The sequence below is a fragment of the Eurosta solidaginis genome, chromosome 3 (assembly GCF_040869045.1).
Source record: "Eurosta solidaginis isolate ZX-2024a chromosome 3, ASM4086904v1, whole genome shotgun sequence".
In the NCBI taxonomy this organism is placed as follows: domain Eukaryota; kingdom Metazoa; phylum Arthropoda; class Insecta; order Diptera; family Tephritidae; genus Eurosta; species Eurosta solidaginis.
Genome location: NC_090321.1, coordinates 206,442,730 through 206,464,124, shown reverse-complemented (window position 1 = coordinate 206,464,124; position 21,395 = coordinate 206,442,730). Strand labels below are relative to the sequence as shown.

The 21,395-nt window shown below is 35.3% G+C and overlaps 1 protein-coding gene and 1 pseudogene across 1 annotated transcript in view; one reads left to right on the top strand and one right to left on the bottom strand.

The window, feature by feature from the left end:
* Positions 1-21,124, top strand: part of vg (vestigial) — a 140,495-nt gene extending 119,371 nt beyond the window's left edge. The window contains 2 exon segments of the mRNA XM_067774823.1: positions 2,385-2,458; positions 17,582-21,124. Of these exon segments, the coding sequence (XP_067630924.1) occupies positions 2,385-2,458; positions 17,582-17,631 (124 nt within the window). The 3' untranslated portion in view covers positions 17,632-21,124.
* On the bottom strand, positions 4,232-4,985 carry LOC137246926 (tigger transposable element-derived protein 3-like; annotated as a pseudogene).
* Positions 21,125-21,395: the final 271 nt, after the last annotated feature.

The following is a 21,395-nucleotide window of genomic DNA, read 5'->3' as shown; positions in this document are numbered from 1 at the left end:
AGCAGCAAACCTAAAACGAAAGCTTAGAATATTGCTCATTAATTATATATAAAGATAGTAGCGGATCTACAACGGAATAAATATCATATATATTATTTCTAATTGATGTTTTTATGTACGCGTCCCTTTTTCGCTCTTATTTGGAATCTAAATCCATAAATAAAGTTTTGGTTGTAAAGATTGAGATTCGGGCTATTAGCGAGCTTTGGGCAATTTTTATATATTTTATTCAAATAATTTGTTAAAAATAATAAATCTATTTGTATTATGGCACTATTGTGAATAATTGCACTGCATTACCAGCAGTTGCTACCATGCGCCCAGATGGCAGCGCAAGCTGTAAGTTTTAATTTGATTCATAGAACAGCTGATTTCTGTTGATATTTGATAAGAGACTTTTATATTGGTTGCGCAAGATGCGCACGGGTCTGGCTCGTAGTTATAAAAACCAATAAATCCATTCGGGTCCATTATGGAATTATTTTCGGAATTATTGCGGCATTACTTAAGCCCATTTCAGGAGCAAGTTGGTGACATCTCTGGCTCCTTTCGGGACATTTTCCGTATTGTTGTCGTATCATTTACGGAATATTGCTGGATAATTTCGATATTTTTTCGGGTCTTTTTAAGATCTTAAAGTGATAGTATGTTAGGTAATAACGTTTCTGTACTCCTTGGGGATTGTTTTCGCATCATTTAAGGACTATTTCTAGATCATTTTGATATTTTTGGGACCTTTTTGAAATCATTTCGTAACTTATTAGTGATCATTTTAGAACTCTTTTGATATCCATTCGGTTTCATTACATATTTGTTTTTGGAATGATTTCGTGACTGTTTAGAGCTCATTTCAAGGTTATTTCATGCCTATTTCAGCATTTTTCAACACAATCATTCAAACTATTTTTGGATCATTTCCATATAATTTTCGGCACCTCTTTAGAATCACTTCGTAGCTATTTCGTGATTATTATAGAATTCTGTTGGGATCCAATCGGTTCATTACCTATTTGTTTTTGGGATGATTCGTGAGTATTTGCGGTTTATTTGAGATTATTTCATGCCTATTTCAGCATTGGTCTCGCATCATTCGGAACTATTTCTGGATCATTTCTATATTTTTTTCGGAACCTTTTTGGAATCACTTTGTAGGCTTTTCGTGATCATTATATAATTCTTTTGGATTCATTCGCTTTCATTACATAATTGTTTTCTAGATTGATTTCGGGACTATTGTGGAAACATTGAGCATAATTTAGAAACAATTTCAGCATATATCTGGTGTAATTTCGGAATCCATAAGTGTACGGTTTCCAAATTAATTTCGCAGTTATTTCGGAGCCACTTGAGGACAATTCGGGTTTATTTTCTGGATCAACTTGTTACATTTTCAGGACTGTTCCCAGAACAAAAAGAAACTGTTTTCGAAATCATATTGGTATTATTTCTGTATCCTTTCAGTACTATGGCTGTATTAACTTCGTGACCAGTTAAGGAGTGCTTTGGCGATCATAAAAGAACTCTTTGGGATGAATTCATGTACACTGATGCAACTAAAAACCTTTCGTTTGAATTTAAAAATAATTTTGGAGTTTTCAGTTTTAAACTGAATGTTTTTAGCGACCTTTTTATATGTAAATATGTTGAACTTTAGCTGGCTCGAGGTCAATAAAACTTAGTTGAATAAAACCACAGGTTTTTTTGACTAATTTATTCCAATATATTTCGGTTATTCCGCGATAACCGTTCTCAAGGATATTTCTTTGCACGTCTTTATAACTTGACGCGGAGCTTAACCACTGCTTTCAGTTTTATTTTAGTGCATTATTTAGAGTGATATGGTATGATGATATTTAAAAAACCCTGAAAAATTTAAGAGACCAAGGCCGCTTACTCAAGAAAATTTTATAGTTTATCTGTCCGATAAAAAATTTTTTGTGAACAAAATCTGTGTTTATAGGGCAGATTAATTGAAAAGGTCATATGCGAAAACGGCCCTAAAATTAAGACTGAATCCGTGGTAAAAAAATGCATTGATTTTAATTAGATCAACCTTAGAATATATTTGAAGAACGCAGGGACTTCTTTACCCACCATTAGGTTTCAATCCGCATGATTTTTGCATTGATCGTCGGGTATTCAACAGACAGCGTTTATACTTTTATCGTTGCCGTCTCCTTCAGAACGCTGCCACCCTAATACATATACTATATAGTACAGATAACACACAAATAAAGTGTTTGTTCTTGGGGGTTGTATAGGTCAACTCACATTTTTCCCACTGCGCATTTAGCTTTAAAAGTTAAAATTTTCAATTTTATTTTTACTTTGTGGCAAAAATGTTAATGTAATTGTTTATTTCTAAGGAATTTTTCTCATTGCAGACTGCATCACGACCAACAGACCGCGCATGCACTTGAAAGTGCGGCAGCATATTCCAGTTACCCCACAATGGCAGGTGAGTTACGTTCATACGTAAATATCTTTGTTTTGACAGTTTATATATACATACATATATACAAGTATATGAATACATCTATTGGTACATACATTTCCCTACTCTTTTAGTCAATATTGAAATAGCCTTAATATATTCGTTAGGGTTTCAAGAAGTCCCGCTAACCATTTTTTTTTTTTTCAATGTATATAAGATTTCCCTTTAAACCCAGTGAAAGTTAATTTCAATTAAAATAAAATTGTATACAATATATTTATTAATTTTTTTGATAAAAGTAAATTTGTTCTGACAGATATTTATTTTCAAAAGAAATTTACTTGTAATACAAAACTTGTATGTTTTGTGAAACGGGCGCTTCTTCGTATAACCGGTACCGTGATGAGCAAAATGAATGCAATTTCTCGGTTATAGAAATATTTTTTAGCGCGACATCGTTAACATTATGAGGAGATTATGGGAATTAATTACCATTTTCCGTATCTCTAAAGGGTACCTTTATAGCGAAACTACATGAGAACTTTCTTAGTTTCGATCGTGCGCCATGTTTTCGAAATGACTCAAATCGACAATTTTATATGTCAGACCAAAAGAACCAACGAATCTGAACTTACATATACAGGGAAATTCCTTATAACCGGACACTCACCGTCGCAGTGTTTTTGTCCGGCTATGGGAGATGTCCGCTTATAAGGGATGAAGTCACAAAATATATACCACACATATAAATTGTATTGTACATAGTTTATTTAAGAAATTTTTGGAAGTAAAGAATATTTGCATACTTTAGTATTACATATAAGTACATATACAGATTAGTGATGGGAATCACTTAGTGTCACTAATATTCGTCACAATATGTATATCGATTAAGTACATTGTACAAGTCTTTACATTTCAATACTAGTTTGATTGAAAAAATTGGGTATGCTTGATTGCTTAAACATTTATTGCTTTAATTTAAAATTTTCATTTTCAAACTGACTCTCAATATTTTTAATGTGCTGAAAAGCTACATAGTCATTTTTTGCAAATTGTTTCAAGCGCGCAACAAGTTTTAAAGTCTCATCATATGATATTATAGGCTCACTTATTTCTTCTGAAAATTCATCTTCTGAATCACTTATGTCCATAGTATCATCTTCTTGGTCAAACTGAATTTCTTTATTGTTGTCCTCAGTGAAAACATTTGGATCCATTTGGAGAAAACCTTCCAAATCATTTGCCTAATCTAGTCCTTCCTGAAGCCTAGCATATATTGCCAGTGAAATGTCATCTTGGGGATAAAAATGTGGAAGATTCTCATAAGTTTCCAAAAATTCTGCTTTACGGAAGCAATTTCGGACGGTTCTGGCTTCCACTTTATCCCAAGATGCTTTGATGAAATACACAGCTTCTAGTACATTAATCGATTTTGAGAGCTCTAAGGCTGAACTTGTATTGTCAATTTTAGATAGCAAGTGTTTTAAAACTAAGGTTCTATACAAAGTTGTAACATTTTGGATTATACCTTGATCAAGGGGTTGGCTAACTGTCGCTGTATTTGGTAGCAAGAAAATAATTTTTATATTGGTTAATTTTAATTCCTTTGGATGAGAACCGCGTTATCTAAAAACAAGATAATTTTTCGATTCTGGGCTTTCATTCTTCGATTGAACTGCTGCAGCCATTCACTCATTACTTCTCGAGTCACCCATGCTTTTTTATTAGACTTCAAATCCACTGGCAGTTTTGCGATTGGAACATGTTTAAAAGATCGAGGACGGGCTGCTTCACCTATAACCAAAAGCAGCTCTTTATCTCTAGCCATATTAGCACAGAACAAAATTGTGAGTCTTTCCTTTGATAGTTTACCGCCCACGCATTTTTCGGATTTAAGAGCGAGGGTTTTGTCAGGTAAGGCACGAAAGAAAAGCTCATTGCGTCTGCGTTGTAAATGTCTTGAAGCTTGTAACCGGTCAACAGAGATGGCAGTTTTGTCCTAAACTGTTCGACACCATCCTGGTTTACATCTGCAGCTTCACCAGATACGCATTTGAAAGCAACATTATTCGTTATTCGCCATTTGTTTAACCATCTATCTGAAGCATTAAAATTAGGTACACCCAGTTTGTCCGCAATTTCCATTGCCTTTGCTTTCAAAATGGGACCAGAAATCGGAATGTTTTGACTTCTTGCCTTAGCGAACCAATTAAAACAAATCTTGTCTATTTCAGAGCCGCCTTCTTCAAGAAAACTTCGCTTTGTATGATGAACATTAACTCCAGACTCCCATTTGAACGAATTTTTTCTTCATTTTTATTCATTTCCGCAGCTTGTGTTTTGCCAATATTGAACCTTTCAAAGCAAAAGAAACGTGTACCTAGTACCATTAAATTTTTGGGCTCACTATACTTTGCCTTTTTGCAAATCCACGTACTGATAATTTATCTTTTTCGAAAACATGATTAATTTCCATTTTTTCTTTAATAGAAAGCACCTTCTTTTTCGGCGCCATATTATTACGAACTTTGAACGCAACCATTCGCATGCAACTGACTTAACCAACTGAATGGAAAACTAGCTTTAATTTGAAACACACGGCTTGAATGTGTGCATAAATGTTAAAAGGGGAATCATTTATTTCATTTTTATACTCAGCTGAGCAGAGCTCACAGAGTATATTAACTTTGTTCGCATAACGGTAATCCGTAACGGCATAAACTAATCGAGATAGATATAGACTTCTTTCTATATATCAAAATGATCTGGGTGAAAAAAGAAATTCATTTAGCCATGTCCGTCCGTCTGTCCGTCCGTCTGTAAACACGAAAACTTGAGTAAATTTTGAGATATCTTAATGAAATTTGGTACGTAGGTTCCTGGGCGCTCATCTCAGATCGCTATTTAAAATAAACGAAATCGCACTACAACCACGCCCACTTTTTCGATATCGAAAATTTCGAAAAACCGAAAAAGGGCGTAATAAAATGGGCGTAACTCCGCCCTTTTTCATTTAATTCGTCTGGAATACTTTTAATGCCACAAGTCGGACAAAATTTACCAATCCTTGTGAAATTTGGTAGGGATATAGATTCTATGACGATAACTGTTTTCTGTGAAAATTGGCGAAATCGGTGGAGCCACGCCCGGTTTTATACACAGTCGACCGTCTGTCCTTCCGCTCGGCCGTTAACACGATAACTTCCGCAGAAAACGATATATCTTAACTAAACTTAGTTCACGTACTTATCTGAAGTCACTTTATCTTGGTATAAAATATGGCCGAAATCCGACTATGACCACGCCCACTTTTCCGATATCGAATATTACGAAAAATGAAAAAAATGCCATAATTCTGTACCAAATATGAAAAAAGAGATGAAACATGGTAATTGGATTGGTTTTTTGACGCAAAATATAACTTTAGAAAAAAGCTTGGTAAAATGGGTGTGACACCTACCATATTAAGTAGAAGAAAATGAAAAAGTTCTGCAGGGCGAAATCAAAAGCCCTTGGAATCTTGGCAGGAATACTGTTCGTGGTATGACATATATAAATAAATTAGCGGTACCCGACAGAAGATGTTCTGGGCCACCCTGATCCACATTTTGGTCGATATCTCGAAAACGCCTTCACATATACAACTACCACCACTCCCTTTTAAAACCCTTATTAATACCTTTAATTTGATACCCATATCGTACAAACAAATTCTAGAGTCAGCCCTGGTCCCTGGTTATGGCGATATCCCTAAATGGCGTCCATCTATAGAACTATGGCCCACTCCCTCTTAAAATACTCTTTAGTACCTTCCATTTGATACACATGTCATACAAACACATTCCAGGGTTACCTTAGGTTCTTTTTACCATTTAATTTTCCCTTATTTTGTCTCCACAGCTCTCAACTGAGTATGTAATGCTCGGTTACACCCGAACTTAGCCTTCCTTACCTGTTTATCTTATATGTGACCATAATAGTTCGAAGAGCTGAATACTTTCGAATATCAAGCATGTTTACATATAGATTGGGAGGGAGTGGGCCTTAGTTCTATAGGTGGATACCTTTTCGAGATATCGCCATAAAGGTAGACCAGGGGTGACTCTAGAATGTGTTTGTACGATATGGGTATCAAATGAAAGGTGTTAATGAGTATTTTAAAAGGGAGTGGCCCTTAGTTGTATATGTGAAGGCGTTTTCGAGATATCGACCAAAATGTGGACCAGGGTGATCCAGAACATCATCTGTCGGGTACCGCTAATTTATTTATATATGTAATACCACGAACAGTATTCCTTCCAAAATTCCAAAAGCTTTTGATTTCGCCCTGCAAAACTTTTTCATTTTCTTCTACTTAATATGGTAGGTGTCACACCCATTTTACCAAGCTTTTTTCTAAAGTTATATTTTGCGTCAATAGACCAATACAATTACCATGTTTCATCCCTTTTTTCGTATTTGGTACAGAATTATGGCATTTTTTTCATTTTTCGTAATTTTCGATATCGAAAAAGTGGGCGTGGTCATAGTCGGATTTCGGCGATTTTTTATACCAATACAAAGTGAGTTCAGGTAAGTACGTGGACTGAATTTAGTAAAGATATATCGATTTTTGCTCAATTTATCGTGTTGACGGCCGAGCGGAAGGACAGACGGTCGACTGTGTATAAAAACCGGGCGTGGCTTCAACCGATTTCGCCCATTTTCACAGAAAACAGTTATCGTCATAGAATCTATGCCCTACCAAATTTCACAAGCATTAAAAGTATTCTAGACGAATTAAATGAAAAAGGACGGAGTTACGCCCATTTTGAAATATTCTTTTATCTTTGTATTTTGTTGCACCATATCATTACTGGTGTGGAATGTTAACATAATTTACTTTCATATTGTAAAGATATTAAATTTTTTGTTAAAATTTGACTTTTAAAAACATTTTTTTAAAGTGGGCGTGTTCTTCATCCGATTTTGCTAATTTTTATTAAGCATATATATAGTAATAGGAGTAACGTTCCTGCCAAATTTCATCTTGATATCTTCAACGACTGCCAAATTACAGCTTGCAAAACTTTTAAATTACCTTCATATAAAGTGAGCGGTGCCACGCCCATTGTCCAAAATTTTTCTAGTCTTCTATTTTGCGTCATAAGGTTAACGCACCTACCAAGTTTCATCGCTTTATCCGTCTTTGGTAATGAATTATCGCACTTTTTCGCTGTTTCGAAATTTTCGATATCGAAAAAGTGGGCGTGGTTATAGTCCGATATCGTTCATTTTAAATAGCGATCTGTGATGAGTGCTCAGGAACCTACATACCAAATTTCATCACGATACCTCAAAATTTACTCAAGTTATCGTGTTAACGGACAGACGGACGGACGGACATGGCTCAATCAAATTTTTTTTCGATACTGATGATTTTGATATATGGAAGTCTATATCTATCTCGATTCCTTTATACCTGTACAACCAACCGTTATCCAATCAAAGTTAATATACTCTGTGGGCTCTGCTCAACTGAGTATAAAAAAGCTTGCTTGTAATATTTTTGAATTTTGTCCGTTTATGAGAAATTTTTTTATGAAAATGGTTTGAAATACTTTGTCCGCGTCCGGTTATTAGTGTGTGCGCCCAAAATTTGTCCGGTTATTGGAGCTGTCCGGTTATAAGGACCGTCCGTAATGGGGAATTTCACTGTATATGTATATCTATATATAAAGGATGGATATTCATATAGGATTTGAAGATCGGAGAGCTGATGGTACTTTTGGGTTCAACGACATCTTTCATCGACTAAGTATATTCTCCCTCGAAAAGGAGAAATATTGTCACCTATTCACAGAATTCCTCAACATTTTTTACATCACCGAATTGCTTATAAAAATCGTTAGAAGGCACCTTGCACAAAATCGCGCTATTAGTCCCTAAAGAGAGTGGTCTGCTGATAACCTCTTTGTCTATATTGGGGCATAATTGATTTCCTTAAATCCTTTTTTGGATACAGTTGGGATCACTCAGTTTGAAATTTGTCTACATAAATTTCAAACTGAGTGATCCTAACTTTCTTAAGGAACAACAGAGCACGAAATCAAAAAAATTAATGGAATTGAAACGAATTATATAAGAAAAATGTTGAACCCTTTGCCGAACCTAGAATTCTAGAATCATAAACTCTAGTACCGTAGTATTTGTAGAAAAAAAAGAAAAATATTATATAAGAGTTCAAAATAATAATAAAATCGGTAAGAGCTCTCGAACTGGTAACAGCTCCGACTGTACGAACAAATAGAGTATCTTCCACATTGCCGTTTAGACTGTTTTGTAAAATTATCGAAATACAATTTATAAAAACAAAATAGACGTAAAAAACTACCGACTAACGAAACAACGAACAAGGTGTGAATCACGCTTACTACTAAAATTATCAGACTCCCTGAAGAAGTCGTTAAATCATCGAAACACGTAGAAGGGAAAATAAGTGTTTAGCAGCCAAGCAAAAAGTGAGCTAAACAAGAAAAGTTTGATTGTAGTTTATTTAATCAAACTTGAGACAAAACTAAAAACATAATATCATGTCCTACTAGGCCTTTGTTATAGCTTAGACATTTTTAATCCGATCTTGCGAGTATTATTGGTCCATAACCAAATCAATAACTAAAAATTGGAGTAACAAATTTGTATGGCACAAGCTCATATAATTGCGGAGCTATTCAAATACGGAGGCGAGAAGTTGGGAGGGCGCATGCATCAGCTTCTTTGCAAAATTTGGTTGGATGGTTGCATGCCCGACGATCGGAATCTAAGTGTTCTTTGCCCAGTCCACAAGAAAGGGGATCCTGCAAACGGCGCCAACTATTGTGCACAAGATTGAAGCCCACCGCGAATCGGCTGATTGGACCTTATCAGTGTAGCTTCGGACCTGCTAAACTTACCATGGGCCAGATTTTCACCCAATCTTGGGAAAACCGGAGGAAAATAGTTTACACATATCACCTCTTCGTCGGTTTTAAAGCTGCCTTCGACAGCACGAAAAGGAGCTGTCTATATGCCGCTTTATTTGATTTAAAGTTTCCAAGCAAGAATTAAATGGCTGTGCAAAATGGCGTTGAGCAGTACCGTCAGCTCAGCCAGAATTGGGAAGGGCCTCACCGAGCCCTTTGAAACTAAACGAGGCTTCACATAGGGTGACCCCTATTGTGAGATTTCTTTAATTTGATGCTGGAAAAAATTATACTCGCTATAGAACTTAACCCCGCTGGAACAGACTTCTATAAAAGCATGCAATTACTGGCGTATGCTGACGGCATTGATATCATCGGCCTCAACACCGGCGCTGTAAGTTCTGCTTACTCCAAAGTGGGAAAAAGAAGCGAAACGGCTGGGTTTGATAGTGCATGAGGACAAAACGAAGTACCTGCTGTCATCGAACAAAGTTTCAGCCCATTTGCGCCTTTGCAACTATGCCACTGTTGGCTGTCATAATTTCGAAATAATAAAAGACTTCGTTCATTTGGCAACCTTCATTAATACAAACAATAACATCAGAACTGAAATCCATTTAAAACTAGCTATGAAATTTAAAAGTAAAGTCCTCTCTCAACAAACGAAAATCATCGTGGTGCAGAATCATGGACCATGACAACATCAGATGAAGCGGCGTTGGTGACGGAGAGAGGCTCCGCTGGCTAGGTCATGTTATGCGAATGAAAGATGATGTTACGGCTAAGAAAGTATTTTTATCGGAACCCGCTTATGGAAGCAGAGGAAGAGGGTGGCCCCCACTCCGCTGGAATGACCAGGTGGAAAAGGATTTGAACTCCCCTGGTGTGACCAATTTCCGCTAGTTAACCCAGCGAATAGCGCGCCTTGTTGGACGTCTATAATCGTTTAAACAGTTAAGCGCCAATTAAGTACAAGAGAGTAAAATCATAAAATCTCCTTTCGAAACAAAATGAAGCACGGCAAAGCCTTAGGTAGTCGGAAACAAAATTCGTTTTATTCGAAAGTTCCTCACAAAATTCCTTCAAATTGAAGGTATAAGGGCTTTTATGCTTTGGATACTAGGTAATGTAAATGCATATACATATTTGCAGAACATATATAGCAGTTGCTATAGCAACAAAAGTAGTTGTAATGACGCAAAGGACAAAAGGGACCTTTTTCCAATGCAATAAAATTACGTTACAAAAACGGCTGCGCTTTGAACCGCATATGTAGAACATTGTACTAACTTATGTATGTGCAGAGCCGGATTAATCCTCAACGGGGCGCAAGACAACCATCAATGTGGGGCCCTGTTTCCACGTTCGTTCCCTTCTTTTTTCGATTAAAAAATACAAACTAATATCTTTCATACAAATTTTATTGTCACAATGTAATTATATCAATAAAATTACTATCTACATTTGTTTTCGGCAAATTCATCAATTATATCATCAATATTGATTTTGTTCAATAAATCTGACTCAATGCGAAGTATACCTAATATCTCGAGTCGCTCTTGTCGCGTTGTAGCTCTTTCAACAGCTTTGATTCTTTTTAATTGCGAGAAGGATCGTTCGGCAGAACAATTCGAGATCATTAATGTTAAAAAAATCCGAAGAGCCATTTATGTGTTAGGAAATACATCGGCTAATTGATCTTCCATTAGAATCTTATACAAATATCTATAAGTTTTTTGTGCATCAGTGTATCTGGAGTTTACGTAACTTTGGAATTGTTTCATTTCAATGAAAAATTCTTCCAAACCTCTAGAATAAAAAACAACTAAGTTATTTATACATAGCTTCGTGGAGGTTTCCATCACTTAGAGAAAAGTTGATGAGAAATGCAAATCTCTCTGAAACTTCCATATACTTTCACTGTGAAGATTGTCGATGATTTCGAGGAATCCTTTTGTCCTAAAATCATGGCGAGGCGAAAATTCTACTTCTGGAGCATTTCCGTCATTCGATTATTTTTTTCTACGACGAGTACGTTTTACGATTTCTGTTTATCCTACACCAGGTAATAATTGTTTTGTTTTTTCCTCGAAATCATGGAACTTTTCGCGGAATGAAACTAAACTCTCTTCTAACGATCCGTACAAAAAAAAAACAGGTTTGCAAATCTGCTTTTTCCTTTGCAAAGACTTACTCACTGAATGCATAGCAGTCAAAATACAGTTGAAGGCTTCTACACTCTCTGTTCCAAAAATAACCGAAATTTTCCAAAATAAAACAACCAGTGTACATTTTGAGATATTTTTTTTTTATTATTCAATATACTCTCCTTTCACTTCGATACACTTCTTTGCACGCTAATAAAATTTGTCAAATGAGTCGGAAATGTCCTTTTTAGGAACCTTGTCTAGTTCGTGGGTCGCCGTCTTTTGAATGCGGTCAACTGAGTTTTATTTATTTGAGTGAAAATTATTTCCAGTTCTGATTATATTTGTCTTTCACTCTCTAGAATTTTATGTTTGTAAGAAAATTTAAGAAGTATTTTTCATTTTTCGGGAGCCCCTAAAATCGGGGGCCCCAGGCAACTGCCTATTCTGCCTACTTGTTAATCCGACCCTGTGTATGTGTGGGTGTTCATATAACTAACATGTTTACCTTTTTAGTGATGTACCTGCGTAAACTTATACTACACATACATAGGTACTACACACCAAAATGTCAGACTTGGGAAAACAATTTGGTGGTTGTTTCGCGTCTGGTTTGTCCTGACAACTTTTATTGTATATGTATATGTATATAATAAATGCCATCGGCATGTACATGTACATACGTATGTGAATATGTCATACTCCCACATGTGGGTTCAAAATGTCAAAAGCCATAAAACAATAAAAATGGCCGCCAAGAAGGAATGTCGCCCCATCGTAAAATGAAAAACTTTTTCTAGTCATTTGTCTCAAACTGCTCACTTTTGTACATATCTCAATATAGAAGAGCACATTTTAAATGAATCCTTCGGTTCTTTCTGCGACTTTAAAGATAAACGTTTAATATATTTAAAAAAATATGAACCTCATTTCACTTATCACTACTATTTTTGTATAGTAAAGCACTGAGGCAAAATTTCATCCTAAACTTATCTCTTAAAGTCAAGCTCTGGACAAAGTGTGCTACGTAAATCGGATCTAAGATGATAATTGGCACAGTTCGGTTATCGATTTGCAGAATTGTGGACAAGAAATAAAAAAAGGATATTTTTTATTCCCTTTAAGATCTAAGATAAAAAAATTTTAGGAATTTCGTAGCCCTCGGTTAATAGTTTTTAGTATTATATTACCGACGACTTAAACTTCAGCTTAATTCCAGAAATGTGATGTAGAAAGCTTTGGGCAGCCTAAAGAGATTGCCGCCATATCGGAGCTGGAGGATTTCAATAACCTTTGGATCAGGCGCTTCGGGATGTAACCGCCAACGCGGATAAACCCGTTATGAGTTTCTGGAAAGGTTCCGAATTGGACTAGGCTGGAAGAGCTAGTCCTATAAGCAAAGCACAGCACAAACACATTATTTACTTTATACTAGATTGCGGTTAAAATCCATGTGGAAGAGAGAAGAGAGAGCGAAGCATACGTCCGCGGCACTGTATGCATGTTAGAGGAGGTTTGGATGCACGTGCAGCTCATCGCTCACACTCTCAGCAGTTTGGGTGCAGGCCGTCTGGACATAGCAGTATAGCGTCATTAAATATAGGTCAAACGGACTACATTGTCCCATGTCTGAGCTTCAAAAGAGATCTTGGGGCACAACAGAGCCGGAGGATTGCTGCAAGGTTACGGAAATGGCAGAACATATTATACAAGTGTATAGCGATAGTTCCAAATCAACGAAAGAGATGGGGTTTGCTGTTCACAGTGTCGATCCAGTAAAACGTAGATCCTGCAGGCTGCCAGATTACTGCAGCGTCTTTCAAGCGGAGACACAGCCCTCTGATGGCCATAGGGTATAACATATTAGCTGAATCACACTCAGAGAAAAAATCGTTCTAAAACGAACGAAACAAGTTCAAAATTAAGAACATTCGTTGACAAAAGTCTGTTAAGTACGTTTTTTCGTAACTCGTGACCGATGGGCTTGTTTTAAGAACGGTTTTTCCAAGCACACCGTTCGTAATTTATGACCAGTTTGGAATTGATGTGTGAACCTTCTGTGCTCATTTCAAGCACTACTTGGGCTTGATTTAAGATCTTTGGTTCTCACGCTTTGAGAACGATTTGTTGTTGATTTAACATTTTTCGGTCTCAATTAGTGATGGCCCGATATTTCGCTATTGGTGATTGCATCGCCGCTATTGACAAATCGCTAATAGCTATGGCTATTGCAATCCAAATATATCAGTGATTGGCTATTTTCCTTCATTCGATTCTTTTGAATGACAATCACCTCTGGCAGAATATCGCCAATAGCGATTATAGCGATTGGCGATTTTCCTTCTGCATGGAATTCTAATACTAATAGCAGCGATGCAATCATCGATAGTGAGATATCGTTCATCATTGCTCATCTGTGTGCTTTACTTTCCGAAACAGCGAACGGAACAAAGCAAACTTGTGCAACAACTAGAACGACGACATTGTGAAGTCGGCTAGAAAAGCAGCCACGTGGTTTGGGTAATTTTTTACAAACAAGCGAAAGATCGAACTCAAAAATAATCAATGCAAAGATCAAAGAGACCGCAAGGCACAACTCATTCAAGAGCAATTATCGAAGTGCAGAGGATATATATATAGAAGAAACTGTAATTGCACGAAAAGCTGATCCTTTTTTATGGTGGCAGAAAAACAATTACAAGTATCCCAATCTATCTCCTATAGCTCGCGAAAAGTTGGGGTGTTTAGGAACATCGGTTCCCTGTGAAAGACTTTTTTCTCAAGCCGGCCTTATTTTAAGCGAGAGAAGAATGCGCTTAGATGATGAAAAGGCTAAAATGCTTATCTTTTTAAACGCCAATCATAAAATATAAAATTCGTTATATTTTGATTTTATATTTAAGTATTTATAATAAAATAATTAATATTTGTCAAAATATTAAACAAGCAATATAAGTTAATTTTAAAACTTTAATTTCATGAAATGTATAAAAGAAATGGAATGACAGAATTTTTTTTGTTTTTAATTACACTATGTGATGCCAAATAGACATGGGTCTTTAGACTTGGCCTAAGATTGATTGCCTGTGTTATTCATAAGTTCATACTTCTAGGCAGTAGCCGTTAACAGTTTTATAAAATTTGTGTTTTTGATGGTAAAATAAAAAAATTATAGAAACATATATCACTCGTCTTATTGTAAACAGATTAACTCAAAATTTAACGTTTTTGGGAGAATGCAATTCTAGATTTGTCATATGGTTTGTATATGATTGAATTCTCCGGCTAATTTCTAGGGCACTGCAGTGGGTGGCTAATTTTCTGCTAAAGAATATTTTTGTAATAGTTTGAAGAATTTGCTATATTTTTCCTCTGTATTTGTCATTAAAAATTGATTCACTTTACTGTACAAATTTATGCAGCCAAATACAACTTTCAGAATAAATTCATACGGAGTATTTCTGAATACATCGGTGTAGTATAATATAGTAAATAAATCATGTTTTTATGGTGTTATATATACAGATTTATTTCGGGTTGATTCATCTTACATTTAAAAATCAAAGCATTTTCAATTAACAAAATTTATAAAACAAAGATGCATATACATTTATTTCAGCTAGTTTCATCTCATTGAGTGTAATACGAGTCTGAATATATTGTCGTCAGCCAGATAATAATATATATCATAACATCTCAGAAAATTAGAATTTCACATTACATTAGTTTACAATTAAAGGTACATACTTTTTTCTTTTTATTCCAATTTTGGTTCATATATTCTAATAAAATTTAATTTAGTATAAATTAATGTATAACATTCAATCTACTCTGGTAAAAAGACTTAAACATTCATTTTTTATATACAAGTATACAAATAATTGCAGATTCGCTTATTAAAGATAAATTAAAGCGATCGCCATAGCTTTAAAAAATAGCCATAGCTGTAAAAAATAGCCATACCTATATTCACTGATAGCTCAAAATCGCTCTTCTGTATGGAATCGCTTGTTGAAATAAAGCGATCGCTATAGCTATAAAAAATAGCCGATATTCAAAAATAGCCATATCTATTTTCACTGATAGTTCAAAATCGCCATATCGTCCATCACTAGTCTCAATTCAAGAACGGTTTGTGCTTTATCTTTGTGGGTGGCGAGGGGGGGCAAACTTTTACAATTAGTACCCATTTATTTATTTTTTTTATTAATAATAACTGTTTGTCATTAATAAAAATATTAATAACAAAAAAATATTATTAAAGTCCAAAAATTAAAAAAACGCATAATACGCATTTTTTATCGTTTTCTCTTATTGAGAAATTTTTGTTTTTATTGATGTAATCTGAATATATACTTAAAACATTTCATAACAAGTTTGAGAATTACCCGTGCATATGTACATGGAACTGAACGAAAAATATGAGTTAAAAAAATATTACACAAAAAAATTGTCTTAAAAAACTTCAGAGAGTTTGACGGTGTTCGAACTCGCGCCACGCAATGGAAATCGCAACATCATAGCCGCTGGGCCACTACGAATGTTTAGTGGCTTGTACCAAATGTTGTATTTAACATTGTAGTGCGCACGAATTGTACCGTTCTTTTTTCTTGGGCTTAATTTAAGAACATCGTTCTCATTAATAGAACATTTGCTCATATTTTAAGACGAGCCGTTCTCTTTTCAAGAAAATGGTGTCAGTTCAAGAACTAGGTTGTTGCATTAAGAACAGGTCGTTCGTTTTTCAAGAACAAAAAAGTAAGAACATGAAAAGTTTGAATTGAGTCCGGTGGTGCTGCTTCTCCTTCCCACTCCAAAGACATTCCCACTTTCACTTCCACTCATTTTCCCACTCCCTCTCTCATTATCATTCCCACTCTTACTTCTCTTCCTCTCTCTATCCCTCCCATCTAAGTTATTTCATATATGGAATCTTTATACCAAATATTGAATACCCCTTCAAAAAATCACAGAGGCATTGAGAATATACCTTTTGTTTCACTCACACTCTCAATCCTGCCTCCACTTCCATGGCCTCTACATCTTCATCCATTTATACAAAATATTGCATACACCCTGCAAATAATTACGGCGATATAGCGAATTTAAATATTTGTTTCACTCACACTCTCATACCCCCTAGCACTCGCGCTTCCAATCCAAAGCATTCTACCTCTTCCCCCGGAATAACCTCATATACAGAATTTATATATCAAATATTGTATACCCCCTTAATATAATTACTTAGATATAGCGAATTTAAATTTTTGTTTCACTTCTACTCCGACTTTCATTGTTATTTTCACTTGACTTTTCTAGTTTCAAATTGAAACCCAGATCTGTGCACTAATTTTCAGAAATACCGGTATAGTCTATATTTGAAAGCAAATTTGGTTTGGTCATATATTTAGTACAAACAAGTTTCAGATTTAGGCTCAAAATTATAGCCGTGTAGGTGCGCTGTATACAAGGTTGGAAAGGACGCGTTTCCAAGTCACCCACACTGAAAATTGTTTTCAATTATTCAAGGCATTAAGTATATGCTCTTTAATTAGGGAGAGCTTGTCAGAGGTGTCAAATGATTACAGTGCTTCTTAAAATCTTAACACGAACAACAGAATGGTTCGTTTTGTTCAAAATCTGCATGTGGTTAAGAAAAGTGCCTGAAAATTACTCGAAGGCCTGGAGAGAACATAGCATAACTTCCTCAAGCAAAAACGAGCTATTTACCTATCCGCTTTTAAGTTTTACTATAAATAATACACCAAGCATCTCTCCACGATTCTGTAAAGTGGGCAATTGTATATGTTTTAAGGGGCTGTAGCTGAGAGGACGATTCCTTACTGAATCCCATGGTTAGTCATTCAAAGCGAAAAACAAAAGTTGTTTTTGAATCGATTCCAATCTATACAAAATAACTTAAGTTGGTAAATTAGAATTAGTAGTGTGTTTGGGTTCCCTTAGTTTTTTTCAAATACATATAAATAACATATACCCCCTTTACCCCATCCAAAATATCTTACTAATTGAACGCAAATCTTTTACTCTCGTTTTAGGCCTCGAAGCACAAGTACAGGAATCATCTAAGGATCTTTATTGGTTTTAAATTTGACATGGTGATAGCGTCGAACTTTCAATAAAGCGCACTAAATAAAACTACGTGTGAAATTTGCAATCGTAAATCGACAAAAGATCAAAAGCTCAGCGTTTCTCAATGAGTACACCTTTTTACAAAATGGAGGAAGTGAAAACAATCAGTCAACAAGATATGCAATATTTAATTACTTCATTGCCTGTACTTAGCACTTTGGAAAGATGTTACAAAATATTTTGGGGGCATATTCTAGGAAAGTTAAGTAGGTAGTTTAATTTAGTTGCATCTTGGAGCCTACATCAGGACCTACTTAACGTTTATTATGGATATGTGTCATTATGAATAAAGAAACTATCAAAATCTGCGACATCAGCATACCAATTACCGAATTTAACAAAAAACAAAACTTTCTAAATTATTTTAATACTTCAAACTATCACAAAAAGTTACCGAATTCGTTACAAGTGTTTCATGAAAAAAAAGACAGCAATCTCGCCCTTAAGGACTTCTTGAATTTATGGGCCAGTTTCGAGACTTAGCTTAAGCTAACTTAAAACTCAAATTATTTCAGATTTTGTGCTCAGTCAAGAGTAAGCTAGCAAAAAACTTCTTTCTAGCTTGAATTAGCCTTGATTTAAATAAGAAAAAAGTCACTAAACTAAAATAAGTTGAGTTGGAACGGCAGGGTCTATTTGTTTGAGAGAAAATTTAAATTTTATGAAAGTATATTTCTTCTGCGTTTAATATTTAAGCTGCTTAATTTAATAAAAAATTTATATTTAAATTTGACTTTCACATCTAAAGAAAGTCTGAGAGTTTTAAAGTTATGTAATATTGCGGTAAATACTTAGTACTTATTTAAATACGTTTTTGTACATATGGATCAAGATATAATATGTACCTTATGTATGCATGAAGGTTTATTCTACGTTAGAAAGAAAAAAATTAGATACTTAGGCTCGGTTTTTCAGTACAAGTTCAATTCAGTTTGTCAGTTAAACTACGCTTAACTTTATTCTGCAGTTTTTCAGTCTACTTTAACTGAAGTTTAAGCTGAGCTGGCTGGGTTAAACTCTAGTTAACCTATCAGTTATTAGCGTTCATTTGGAATGGCGTCGAATATACCCAACAAGCATTGGGCTTGATTACCATTAGAGCTCAGGGTGGTAACTAGGCATACTTCTCAAATCTCAAGAGTTATTTCGAAACAGTGGCTCAGCTCGAGAACCATGGCGTACTCAGCAAAAGAGGGAATTTTGTATAAAACAAAAAATGCTATTATTTAAGTTGAAAAAATTTAATTCCCAACTTGTGGTTCTCTAACTGGACTGGAATGAAAGATTCCATACCACAGTATTTACACGAAAATAAAATATATATAATTTATATTTAATTAATTACGCTTCATTACTGCTATCAAGCAGGTGTTTATTTCTCACAATAAACAGCTGTTGGTTTTGGTGGTACCTGATTGCGGGTTTTGTTTTTAACTTCACCAGAACTCGATATCCAATGTAGGATATCAACTGGAGAAATGTGTTGAAAACTCATTTAAGAACTGTATATTTCTCAAAATCTCTCAAAGGTCGGAAAATAATTTAAGAATGACTTCTTAAGGAAGGTTTCGACGATGGAGATTCGAAAACTATACATTTTACAAAATTTCTCAAAGGTTGGATAGTTATTGGAGAATGAAGTTGAATATCAACTAGAGAACTATCTGATTTAAGAATAATTAAATAATGACTTATTTTTGCTGAGGTATGCCCAGTCTGTCCAGGGCTGGTGGGAGAACCTATTCCGATTGTAAGAAATAAACAAAGGAGTTCTTAAAATACGTTATAAAATTTATTTAAAATTAAAATGCCCTTAATAGCTACTCCTATTCTCTAGCCCGGTCTCGATAAGAGTAACTGAGGTAGAACCCCTCTGCCAAGCTCTCCGTCAGTAGGAGTAGAAACCTCCTAATAAATATAAAAACTAAGCACGAAATGAAGTAGAAACCTTCAGGTCGTATTCTGGTCAGTGGTAGAAGCCCACTGACTCGTATGCCTATCTCCTAGCTTCTGATCTCACAAGCTAATTTGTCGCCCTTATATACGATTTCGTACGTAGGCGGACGGTTATTTTCTAAAAACAATTCAGTAACAATTCCTCCGTTATAAAATTATGTAGGACTGCGCGCAGGCAGTCAGTAATTTTACAATAACAATTATAACAATTATAAAAGGTAGAAATGCAAAAATCGAATACTAGTCTAACGCTACTTTTGCTGTATTCTATTTGTATATAGATACGCTTACATGCTAACATACGTGTTCCCTTCTTCCATTATCATGCCTATGGTTTGTACATATATGTATGTATATATGCATACTTTCGATCATGTAGGATAATCCGCTATCCCGGCATTTAGCTTTACCCCAATTTTCGGGAGCCCTAATATACATAAAAACCAGTGTACCTAGTGTTGTACATCTGTTTGTATGCTTGCTAATATGCATGCCGTACTTTCCAATCCACTTGACAATGTTCATGCGTGTGTTGTGTCATGAATTTCTGCCAGCACTCTGCGTCTCTGTGGGGTCGGTACACATAACTTCCACGGTACTGCGTCTTCACCATCAACTTGACTGTCTATTCTCCTGTATAGCTTTCCGTCCTCGATCACATAGTCTGGGAACTTCTCCGGAGCCTTTCTTACCTCTGCCATCTTAGCTCTTAGCCACTTGCACTCTTCTTTGCTTTGCTCTACCGTCAACGTGCCTAGTTGCCTAGTGCCTAGAAGATAGGAGATAGACATACGAGTCAGTGGGCTTCTACCACTGACCAGAACACGACCTGAAGGTTTCTACTTCATTTTGTGCTCAGTTTTTATATTCAGTAGGAGGTTTCTACTCCAACTGACGGAGAGCTTGGCAGAGGGGTTCTACCTCAGCTACTCTTATCGAGACAGGGCCAGAGAATATGAGTAGATGTTAAGGGCATTTTAATTTTAAATAAATTTTATAACGTATTTTCAGAACTCCTTTGTTTATTTCTTACAACCTCAGCAAAAATAAGTCCGTCACAATTGGGTATCACTTCCAGAACTAGATATATTTCGCTGGAGACATTTTTTTCCATGTTTGTTGGGCAAACAAAATTCAGCTGTTGCTGTATCTACAAATTATCTAGATAATAAAAAAACCAATGTTGCCGCACGAAAAATTCTACCCCAAAGGAGGCCTTAAACTGTGACTGAAAAACTGCTCAGTAGTTTAACTGGAGTTTAAATTTCACTAGCACTAGTTTAAGCTTAGCTTAACCAACTATCGAACAACCGGGCCTTAAACAAATAATATATCTATTATTGCAATAAATTGTAAGACAACTGCAAACTTAGTTAAGAAATTGTATTGTATTTTAATATCTAATTAATTATTGTTGTAATTTCGTCTAAGTTCTTTAGAAAATAATAAATAAAATAAATAAACTGTAAAAAATTTATAAACAAAATTTAAAATTGATTATTAACTTGTTTGACCCTTATTTGACAAGGCAAAAAAGGTTTGTATCTACTCATGATACAAAAAAGAAGGCAGTTCCACTCAAAATTTTTTGACGTATTTGGGGATTTTTGAAGTTTCATTATGTTTGTTGTTTTGCCAGAAGCGTTGCCATACCGTTACTGTTTAAGGCGAAATTGAGGTTTTTCGAGATGGAAATTTCCTTTAGGATGAAAACGCAATGGTCATCTGAGACAATAATAATATGCAATTTTATTGAAAAACAGT